Below are 11,925 nucleotides of genomic sequence, written 5' to 3' on the forward strand. Positions count from 1 at the left end.
CATGGAGGGATGGACACTGGGAAGAGGTAACTATCAGGAGGAAGTGGGAGGGGAGCTGTTGCATTGTGGTAAACTGTGGTCAATGTCATGAGACAAAGTATATGTGAACTTCTGTATGGAAAATGAATTTGCTCTTAAATCTTCATCCGAATCACAATTAAGAAAAGGCCTTATTGGAGATTTGGAATGAAGAGAAGCATATCAGAGAAATCATGTAGGAGGGTAGGGCAGATGGGTGGGAGAAAAGACTTGAGGAATGGAGAGCTGTTAGAAAGTATGATGTGGACCTAAACTGACCAGTTTGTGAGATTGAAATATCCCAGAGCAGTGATGTAAAAGTTTTTTGAGGGAAGAATCAGTTTGACTTGGAGACTAATAAATATCACAGGGAAGAGAGATCAAGGAGATTAAAAAGACTTAGGTTTGAATGGTGGCATTTTAAATAGAAATGCAGGCATCAAAAGATTTGTATTAGAAAGGGATAAGTAAATTTTATTCACTTTGGCTTTAAGGAGATAAACTTCTGGACAGTTGTTATTGTTAGGTGCCATCGAGTTGATTCTGACTCATAGTGACCCCACGTGCAACAGAACTAAACACTGCCCTTTCCTGTGCCAGCCTCTCAGTCCTTGCTACACTGTGCCCATCATTCAATCCCTGTGTCAATCCATATTGTTGAGGATCTTACTCTTTTTTCTCTGACCCTTCACTTTACCAAGCATGATATCCTTCTCCAGTGGACAATCCTTTCTGACCACATGACGACCAAAGTAGGTGAGATGAAGTCTGGCTACTCTTGCTTATAAGAAGCATTCTTGCTGTACTTCTTCCAGGATAGATTTGTTCATTCTTCTGACAGTCCATGGTATTATTTTTAGTATTACTTGCCAACACCATAATTCAAAGGCATCAATTCTTCAAAAAAAGAAGAAGAAGAAGAATTATCTGGACTGTAGGCAGCTGCAATCTTGGATTTGAGCTCAGGAGAGATGCCAGTGCTTCTGTGAGTGAATTCTCTAGGCACGTGGAGATTGGTATAGACTGTAGCCTATAGAACTGTGCTGTCTTATCTGGTACTTACATGTGGCTATTTAAAGTTTAATTAATAAAAAGTAAATAAAATTTCAGCTCCTTGTTCACTAGCCACATTTCAAATGCTCAGTAGCCATACATGGGTAGTCATTACCATGTTGGACAGCACCAGTATAGAACGATTCCATTGTCATAGAAAGAGCAGCACAGATAGAGAGATTGGAGAGCAGAAGACTAAGGAAAAGAGCAGGTAGTTTCAAGAGGCAAGGAATAAGTGGTAGATAATGTCTGTGCTGCAGTGGTGCAGCGAAGGCAAGTGGAATGGAGAATGAACAGTTTTAATAAAAGCCACTTAACATTAAGAAATCTTTAATGGCCGTGAAAAGTAGTTTCATGAGAAAAAGTATTTAAGAAGTTCAACTAGTAGATTAAGCTCTGCTTCAGGGTGAGGAAGTAGATGTTAAAAAAAAAAAATTAACAGTAGTTACACTAAGGAGCTCTGGTGATATAGTGTGTAAGGCATTTATTTGACTTACCCAAACCCGTTAGCCCCTCTGTGGGTGGAAAATGAGGTGTAATCTGTGCCTGTAAAGCTTTACAGCCTTGGAAACCCAGTGGAGGTCGCTGTGCATTGAAATTGACTTGATGGCAGTGTGTTTTACTTTTTTGGGGGATAGGATATTAAGCATTAGATTAAGGGTCAACGATATCTATATAGAAGGAACCCTTGTGGTACAGTTTAAAATGCTCGGCTGCAGTGAAAAGTCAGCAGTGTGAACCTGCCATCTGCTCCACGGGAGAAACGTGGCAATCTGCTTCCATAAAGATTTACAGCCTTGGAAACCCTATGGAGCTGTTCTTCTCTGTCCTGTAGGGTCAGTATGAGTTGGAATCAACACCAGTGGAATTAGCATTTTAGTCATAGGCCTGTGGTGCCATTGGAGTCCCTTCTGTTAAAATAATATTAAGCCAATAATAGAAGTCGATTAACTTTATTTAATATATGATTTGCAAATTGGAGCAATATTTCCAAGTAAATTCCAAAAAAGAAAGACCTTTCACAGATTTTTATACCCTAGTTTATCACTAGTAATTATACATTGCCATGGAAACAGGGCAGAATAGTGTTTACAGAAGAACTTGTGGACATGCAGGATTCCATAACAATTCAAGTAATTACTAACTGACCTTAAAATACAACTTTTAGAGTTTGGAATTGCTGTTGTCAAAATGGCACATATAAATTGTATGATAGATGTATTCACAGCAAAGACCAAAAAATAATAATAATTCCTGGGGCTGTTTGTGTACAACCAAACACTTAATGGGATTTGATTCCTTGGTTTGGAGTTTTAGGGTCATAATTTCATGGGACATCCCAGTTAATTGCCTTAATAATGTGTTCGGTGCTTCTGTTCTACCTCCTAGTTCATTGTGTAGTGCCTGGAGTCTTAAAAGTTTGCAAACAGCCATCTGATGCTGAACAATTGGTCTCTATTCACATGGTACAACAGAAGAATAAAGAGAGTCAGGAATAAGAAGAGGATGTGGAATGTGCTAATTGCTTCTCTGAACAACCACCTCCTTTGCCATGAGATCAGAACTAAATGATGCCCAGCTACTGAACCTTTTTTTTTTCTTTTAGAACATTTTATTGTGCTTTAGAGCAAAGTTAACAAAGCAAATTAATTTCTGTTCAGTAGTTCATAAACAAATTGTTCATGCCATTGGTTGTGATAACTGCAAATATGTCAGCACCCCCCCGCATTACCACCCTCGGGTTCCCGTATCCATTTGTTCAGTTTCCTTTTTCCTATCTTCTCATCTTTGCTTGTGGACATAGATAGGCTATATAAGAGACCCGTACAGTCTCTTACAGTTGATTATTCTAAGGAACACTTCTCCCAGGTGTTGTTTATTTGTTGTTGTTGTGTGCTATTGTGTCAGACCTGACTCATAGAGACTCCTCCTTAGGTTTCTGAGGCGGTATCACTGGGGAAGTAGATTGCCCAACCTTCCTTCGGAGCAGTGGCTGGTGGGTTTGAACTGTCAGCCTTCTGGTTAGCAGTCAAGTGCCTTAGGCACTATGCTACCAGAACTCCCACTGTTTATTTTATAGGTCAGTATATTATTCAGTTAAAAAATGGTCTTTAGGAATGTCTTCACTTTCAAGTTAGGAGGTTGTCTTAGGGCAATAGTCTTGAGGGTTCTTCCAGGCTCTGTCAGACCAGTAAGTCTGATCTTTTTTATGAATTTGAATTTTGTTCTGTATTTTTCACCTATTCTAACTGGGTTCTTCTATTTTGTTGCTGGTCAGAATAGTTGGTAGTGTTAGACCATCTAAGTCTTCTGGTCTTAGGTTAGAGGTGGCTGTGATTCATCACTCAACATTTTCATCAAAGATTCCATAGAAGAATCCTGATCACAAGGGTGAAATGAAGAACAATGTCAAATTCTCATAAACTTTTGACTTTCTGAAGCCTTAGAGGTTGGGTGCCCTGAAACTCTTGCCCTCAGGTAATCTTTAAACCTTAAACAAAAATATCTCCTGAAGTCATCTTAAAACCAAATAGTAGTTTATCTTAACTAGTGTAAAAGGCCTGCCTTGAGCATTATGCTTATTTAAGGAGTACCTATATGGGATCATACTGACAATAGCAACTTGAAAGATTAGATAGGATCTTAGGGGCAGTGAATTTATGTTAATGAGGGAGGAACAATCAAGAAAAGGGAAATGAGGGGTTATGCAACCAGAATATAATCAGTGTCACAAAATTGTATAGGAACTGTTGGATTGGTATGTTTTGCTGTATATATATAATCTCAACGATATAAAACAGCAGTAAAATTTAGAGAGAAAAAATAAACTGAGGAAAAAAGGCTGATTTCACATTGATAGCTCTTTAAAAGAGCACAATGCTAAGGCATGTGTTCTTTACTAATTAAGCTAGACTGTTATTTCACTTTAAAATGGCTTTCAGGAGACCTGTTTTGGCTCAAGGTTTAAGATTCAGAGATTACATCAGGGCTACACTTTCTTCAAATAGTCTAGATTCCATGAGAATTGAAAATTCTTTTAGCACATCCCACCCCCCACACCACAGTGCATCCAGAGGGAGTTCTGGTAGCGTAGTGCCTAAGGCACTTGACTGCTAACCAGAAGGCTGGTGGTTCAAACCCACCAGTCACTCCTCAGAAGGAAGGTTGGGCAATCTACTTCCATAGTAATATGCCTTGGCAATTCAAGGAGGGGTCGTTGTGAGTCAGATCTGACTCGACAGCACATAACAACAATAGTGCATCCAAAAGCAGCTCTGGTAGTATAGTACCTAAGGCATTTGACTGCTAACCAGAAGGCTGGAGGTCCAAACCCACCAGCCACTCCTTGGAAGGAAGGTTGGGCAATCTACTTCCGTAGTGATACTGCCTCAGAAACCCAAAGAGGGGTCGCTATGAGTCGGGTCTGACTCACGGCACATAACAACAACAGTACATCCAGGAGCTCTGGTAGCGTAGTGCCTAAGGCACTTGACTGCTAACCAGAAGGCTGGTGGTTCAAACCCACCAGCCAGTCCTTGGAAAGAAGGTTGGGCAGTCTACTTCCGTAGTGATACCGCCTTGGAAACTCAAGGAGGGGTTGCTATGAGTCAAGTCCAGCTTGATGGCGCATAACAACAGTGCATCCAGACTTCTCCTTCCTTTTCTAATGGATTGCTTTCCTTGACAGTGTTTGAGGTTCACCTTTCACCAACTTGACTTTATTATGTTTGAGTTAGTACATCTCTTTTCAGTTTATCTCTGCTTTAGCTAAGGTAGGAGAAAGAATATAACATTCTCATTTCTTCATCTACTTATATTTAAAATGGTACTTTTTAATAAATTAAGCTTTAGGGAATTATCACAGAGTAATAGATTGATCTTTATAGAGATGAAATATAAAATAGTATTTTTAAAAAAATGATAAGCTGTAACAGTAATGTAATATTACTATGGGGGGCGGTGTGGTAGTTAAGTTTGTGTGTCAACTTGGCTAGGCCTGGTTGAGTGACTGGGCAGCTGGATGTACTTACTCCCCATGGTAAGATTGGTAATTATCTCCATGGTGGAATGTATTGGAGCAACTGAGTAGCTGCTTTAGAGATGTAGTCTGCTTCCTGTGTATAAGAAACAGCTTTGGGAATGGTCTTTAGCTTACGGCATGCTTGAACCTTGCATGTAGCCATGTCATTGTTCAGCAGCCTGCCATGCTCTGCCAATCTTGGGACTTTTAATGGACTTGAATTAATGGCCTGCCATGTGGTTTGGTAACATTGGGACTGTGCCTTTTTACTTGTCAACACTTGGACTTGTCAACCTTAGCAGCCAGCAGCTGTCTGAGTGAAGAAAAGCCTCTAGCTCCAGTGGGCCAGGAACAGGAGGCAGAGCCGAAGCCCAGGGTTGAGGAGCTTTTACCCAGCCCCTAGAGTCTGGCACTTTGAACTTGGACTTAAAGTCTCCAAGTTGTAAGAGACTAAACTCCTGTTTGGTTAAGCCATCCCATATGTGGTATTTTCTTGTCAGAGAGGTATTAGGTAACCAGAATAGGGGGGTAGTGATAGGATTACATGATTCTAAGGTTTTCCTTCAAATACTCCTCTCTTCAGTTCTCAAGAATGATATTGGTTGAATATTTATCTCAAAAGTCTAGGAATGAGCTCTAAATATGCACTTGTAAAATATAAAAGAATTAAACTTCAATTTTGTTTCTCTCTCCTCTTTGTTCAGTGGCCCTCAGATTCTCAAGAACTTGATTCTAAGGAGCATTCAGCTGGCTCTCAATTTGTAGGCCTCATGGCAGTTCTCATAGCATGTTTTTCAAGTGGTTTTGCTGGGGTTTACTTTGAGAAAATCTTAAAAGAAACAAAACAATCAGTGTGGATAAGAAACATTCAGCTTGGTAAGTTTTAGATATGATTATATTGTTGTATTTAAAGATTTCTATATATTTTTAACTAAGTAACTCATTGCCATTGAGTCGGACCCAACTCATAGCGACCCCTCCTGGGGTTTCTGAGGCGATCACTACAGAAGTAGATTGTCCAACCTTCCAAAGAGTGGCTGGTGGGTTTGAACCGCCACCTTCTGGTTAGCAGTCTAATGCCTTAGGCACTACGCCACCAGAGCTCCTTTAAATAAATAAGCCTCTAGAAAATACTCTATTGATCCAAATATCTGGCAGTTTTTGGCCTTTTAAAAAATTATATTTTAAGTGAATGTCTTTATTCAAGAATATAGAATTTTAGGCCTATGACATAAGGGTGTAGACTGTTTTTGTCCCCACCATTTGGAACCTTAGCAACTTTATCATTGATTGTTACTTCTTTCACAGAAGATATTGCAAATTACTTAAATATTGTATCCATTGAAAGTGGGATTAAGCTATTTAAAGAGAGGAAGTTCAAAATGATGTATCTTTGGCTTTAGTTTTTAAATCTTAATAGGCATTTTTATTTCAAAATGTTTTGTTTCGTCTCTAAAAAATTCCTAAGGCGTTTTCCTAACTGGAAGTAAAAAACTCATTACCATAGAGTTGATTCCAGCTCATGGCAGTTAATAGGCCAGCATTGGACACACACCCAGGGACCACGAACTGAAGGTCACTAGTGTAAAAGAAAAAAAAATCCCACATGTTGAACGATTGCTATTATTTGAACAAAGGATTGAACAAATGCTCAAACTATTTATAGTGTTGTCACCCATTTAACTCTTCATACAAAGATTGTAACATTCAGTGTTATTCTTGGCATATATTCATCCTGGAAAATGCTGCAAATCAGTTTTATTTTAAGTATCTGCCAATGTGATGAAGGGGCTCATCTTTAAAACCAATTTTTTTCTGTCCACACCAATATTGTATATCTTTATCAGCAGTCATACAAGCCTCTCCAGGACCTACACTGTGAATTGTCTATCCTTTTTTTTTTTACAATAATATTTTATTGTTTTTATTGAAAGTTTACACAGATTTTAGGTTTTCATTCAACAATTTCTGCACAAGTTGTTTAGTGACATTGGTGATATTTTTTGCAATGTATGAACATTCTCATTATTTCTGGTTGTTCCATTTCCATTGATCTAGTTTCCCTGACCTCTTACAGTTTCAACTCTTTTTTAAAGTAATTGTTGATTGCTTAGTCTTACATAGAAAATTTTTTTAACAATACTTATGTGTGATATTCATTATTTCTTGAGTCAGTTTGTTCTTTAGCTACAGGATAAACTCAAGGTTACTTAAGATTCAAGGTTTAAAGAGTATCTCAAAGCAATAGTCCAAGGGAGTTCTCCAGTCTCAACCAGTCCAGTAGGTCTGGCTTTTGTTTATTTGTTTGTTTTAGGAATTTGAGGTTCTGTTCCACCTTTTCCTCCCATTCTATAAAGGTCCATCCATATATTACAGCCATGATGAGAAGGGTCCGTATTGGTAGTTAGGCACAATCTAGTCCTTCTGGTTTCAGGGTAGATGAGGTTGTGATTCTTGTAGACTGTCCTGTAGGCGAGTTTCTTTTTTGAGTCTTTGATTTCCTTCGTTTTCTTTTGCTTTGGATGAGTAGAAATCAGTAGTTACATCTTAGATGGCTGCTCAAAAGCTTTTTCCTGTTTTTCAGTGTTACACATTTTTATTCAACTAGTAATTTTCTCAGGAGATCTGGTAGCATAGTGTCTAAGGCACTTGACTGCTTACCAGAAGGCTGGCGGTTCAGACCCACCAGCCACTCCTCAGAAGGAAGGTTGGGCAATCCTACTTCCGTAGTGATACTTTCTTGGAAACCCAAGGAGGGGTCGCTATGAGTTGGGGCCAACTGGACGGCAAACAACAACAACAACAACAGTAATTTTCTCAGAGATCAGAAAATGAGGTCTCCAGTTGGGAGAAGAATCAGTTTTTGTGACAGATGGAAATCAGCCTTTTTCAAATAACCTCGTTGGGTATTATAAATTCAGAAAAAGTCTCCAAATAGACAACTATAATTTTCAAATGTTTGTCCAAATAGTGAAAAATATTTAAAAATTTTTATCTACTTCTAAGCTTCAAAACCAAGAATTAAGTTAACTAGCATTCTGGGGAAGAGAAAAATTTTCAAAAACTCAAAAAATTATGATATAAAAAATTACTGCAAACACTTGTTTTCTTAATGGGAAGATCAACTTAAAGAGATGCCTATAAGAATGGTGAAATTACATCATGAATTGATAGAAGAGCTGTTTTGTTTTTAATTTTTATTGTGATTTGGGTGAAAGTTTATAGAGCAAATCCACTTTCCCTACAGGAGCTCACATACACTTTGTCTCATGACATTGACTGAAATTTCCACAATGCAACAGCTCCCCTCTAACTTCCTCCCCGTAGTTACCTCTTCCTTGTCTCCTTCCCTCCCATGCACTCTTGCCCCCCAAGCTGTCTCCCTGAGCATACACAGCCCTTCTATTCTCCCATGATTGATCTCTCCAAGGAATATACCTACCTAATGTAAATGTTCAGCTTATATGCCTGTCTTTTGTTTGACTGCAAGCCACAGAATGGGTTCAATTCCAGACTTAAAGGGCAGCTAGGGGCTGTAGTCTCAGTGGTTCCATCAGGCTCTATCAGACCAGAAGAGCTGTTCTTAATGATCGCAGTTAGCATTAATTTTTTTTAAAACAGAATATTAATCTTAAAGACATTTTGCTGTTAAGTATAATACAAAACCAGTTGCTGTAAAGTCAGTTCAGACTCATTGTGACCCTTGTGTGACAGAGTAGGACTGTGCTCCATAAGAATTTCAATGGATGAGTTTTCAGTATATTTCCAGACCTTTCTTCCAACTTGCCTCTGGGTGGACTTAAGCCTGTAGTCTTTCAGTTAGCAGCCAAGCTCGTTAACCAGTTGCACCACCCAGGGATATAATACACATACCAAAGGGCATAAAACAAATGTACAGCTTTACCAAACTTGTAAAGCTAATGCTTGTACTCTTGCAAGCTTTTAAGACCCCAACTCAGAAGAGTGTGATGTAGAGCATAATTTTGTGAGCTATATTATGTCAATTATGTCAGGGTGCCCCACAAGACTATGGTCCTTATCCTCAAACCCATATATCCAGTCTCACAAGGTGTTGGGTTATGTCTAAGAAATATCCATAACTTCCATAACTGTGCCCCTTATGTGCTTTATTTATATATATGAATAAATGTGCATACAGTCACATCTATACATACATATATGCATATACCCATACATATGCATGTATATAAATATGTCTACATACTACATATGTGTATCTGCACATATATTTTTTGGTTGTTTTTGCTGTTGTTTCAAAATTGTATATGCCACAGGAGCTATCAACAGGTTGTTTTTTCTTCTGTACTTTCTAGTGATATCGTTTATCTTTGTCAAGATGTGTACAGTTCATTTTCATTTCATGTTACCTTCCTCCACACCTTAGAATTGTTTCTACTCTTACTGGCTTATATTTTAAGTCAAATCATCCTCCAAAAAACTTCCAGACCAACTTACCACCTACTTTCAAGCAATGTGATAACAAACAGAATGAATATTTTATCACATAGTATTTGTTTCTCTACAAAATTTGTAGTAATATATCAAGCATTTGCTTTCTTAAGACTATTCAAAAGAGAAGATGGAGGAATAGGCCGACAAGTGACACAGACCCTCTTCAACAAAGAAAAGAAAAACCAATTGACCAGAGATACAGAAGATAATCCTGGAGCCCTGAGCTTTGAAAGGAACTATACAGAAGTGGACTAGGCACCAACTAGTGGAAAAACTTGAACGAAAGCAGTGAGTACAGAGACAGTCGGAGCTGTGGGCTGTCAGCTACTCTGACAGGACCAACAGACTGAATATTTCCAAGTGGTATTGGGACCAGAGAATTGACCTAGAGATCAGCCCTGGTCATCAAGGGCTGCAGAAATTACTGCACTGGTGGCCTATGACTAGGAAGGGAAACACCAAGGAGGGCGACAACCTGAACTGTTGACTTTCTACTGTCCAGAGGATACAGCCATTTTGATTTTGTACACATGGCAGCCATTTGGGATATTTAAAGTGATGTAGGGTGCAGCCATTTTGAATGTTTACAAGTGGTGGCCATTTTGGATATTTAAAGTGACTGAGGGCACAGCTATTTTTAATCTTCACAAGTGGCAACCATTTTGAATTTTTAAAGTGACAGCATTCTCATTCAGATTCCAGGGACCTAAAAATAGGCTCTGTTTGCCAAGGTCAGCAGGGGTATATATGAGTCTGGCAACAGGAAAAGAGACAGGTGGTGACTATATAAGTGCTGTCAACTAGAGACTAGGGAAGCACAGCACAGTACCCTGCTTGCATAGATCAAATACAAACAAAGCAAAGAAAACTAAAATCGTGGCCTAGTCACTCCAACATACAGTGACCAATTAAATATAAACACAAAAATGTCACAATGCCTCAGAGACAACGGAACATCACGGTCCACACAAAGAAGCAAGATAAAATGGGAGAAACAAAGGACCCGGATACAGACCCAAAACATATCCTTGAGGAAGACGCAGCATCGGAACTCCCTGATAAGGAATTCAGAAGGATTATATTTAGGGATTTTCAACTAATTGAGAGGCAGGTCAAGATAAACACTGACAAAACTGGAGAAAACCCTACAACAATTGGGAAAGACAATACAAGAACAAAATGACAAAATAAATGAAAACTTAGAAATAATACAAAATCTACACAAAGAAATCCAGGAGATTAATACTAAATTTTCAGAAATAGATAAGGCATTAAATGGGCAAAGGAGCAGAATTGAATCAATGGAAGACAGAATTAGTGAGATTGAAGGAAAATATCGAACACTTCTTTGGAAAGGGATAGATCAGAAAAAAGATCAAAACAAAATGAAGAAAGCTTGAGGTTCATGTGGGATACCATTACACTACATGTAATTGGAATTCCAGAACAGGAAGAGACAAATAAAACCACAGAGAAAATTGTCGAAGATTTGTTGGAAGAGAATTTTCCTGGTATGATGAAAGATGAGAATATATCCATTCAGGAAGTCCAATGAACCCAAAACAGGTAGACCCCAAAAGAAAATCAACAAGATATATCATCACCAATATCACCAAAACCAAAGACAAAGAATCATGGGAGCAGCATGGGAAAAATGAAAAGTTACCTTCAAGGGGCAGCCAATAAGACTAAGCTTGGATTTCTTGGCAGAAACCATGCAGACAAGAAGACAGTGGGATGGTCTGTATAAAACCCTGAAAGACAAAAATTTCCAACCAAGAATTATGTACCCAGCAAAACTGTCCCTCAGATACGATAGTGAAATCAGGATATTTCCAGATAAGCAGAAATTAAGGGAGTTTGTTAAAACCAGACCAACCTACCAAGAGATGCTAAAGGGAGCCCTTTGGACAGAGAAGCAACAACAGCTGACAACTGACCATTAACACACATAATGATATAACCTAGAAACCAACCCAGCTATGGAAGTATCCAAAGTAAATAAGCCTACAAGACTGTAAACAGAGAACCAGAGACATCAATTGGCAAATGAAGACAACTGCAAACCAAAAAGAGGGAAAAAACTGTGTCATTACAGAACTTCTAGATGGTAGGGAAGTCAAGACAACTACAAGATAGAACTGTTCTAAACTTGGGAAGAAAACTGTAAATCACAACAGAATAACCTCAAAGAAAAATGATAAATTTTCATATCAGAATAAAAAAGAAGGAGGCGGGGCAAGATGGCAGACTAGGCAGAAGGATTGCACAGACCCTCTTCAACAAAGGAAAGGGAAACCAATTAACACAGACACAGAAGATAATCTTGGACCCCTGAGCCTTGAAGGAAAGGATGCAGA

At 38.6% G+C, this 11,925-nt stretch overlaps 1 protein-coding gene across 1 annotated transcript in view; it reads left to right on the plus strand.

Moving 5' to 3' along the window:
- The window catches only part of SLC35A3 (solute carrier family 35 member A3), a 53,650-nt gene that overhangs the window by 13,204 nt on the left and 28,521 nt on the right, over positions 1–11,925 (plus strand). The window contains exon 4 of the mRNA XM_007936096.2: positions 5,797–5,968. Coding sequence (XP_007934287.1) covers positions 5,797–5,968 — 172 coding nt within the window. The remainder of the gene's footprint in view (positions 1–5,796; positions 5,969–11,925) is intronic.

Source organism: Orycteropus afer, unplaced genomic scaffold, assembly GCF_000298275.1.
Source record: "Orycteropus afer afer isolate SDZICR_OR568_19922 unplaced genomic scaffold, OryAfe1.0 scaffold00033, whole genome shotgun sequence".
Taxonomy (NCBI): domain Eukaryota; kingdom Metazoa; phylum Chordata; class Mammalia; order Tubulidentata; family Orycteropodidae; genus Orycteropus; species Orycteropus afer.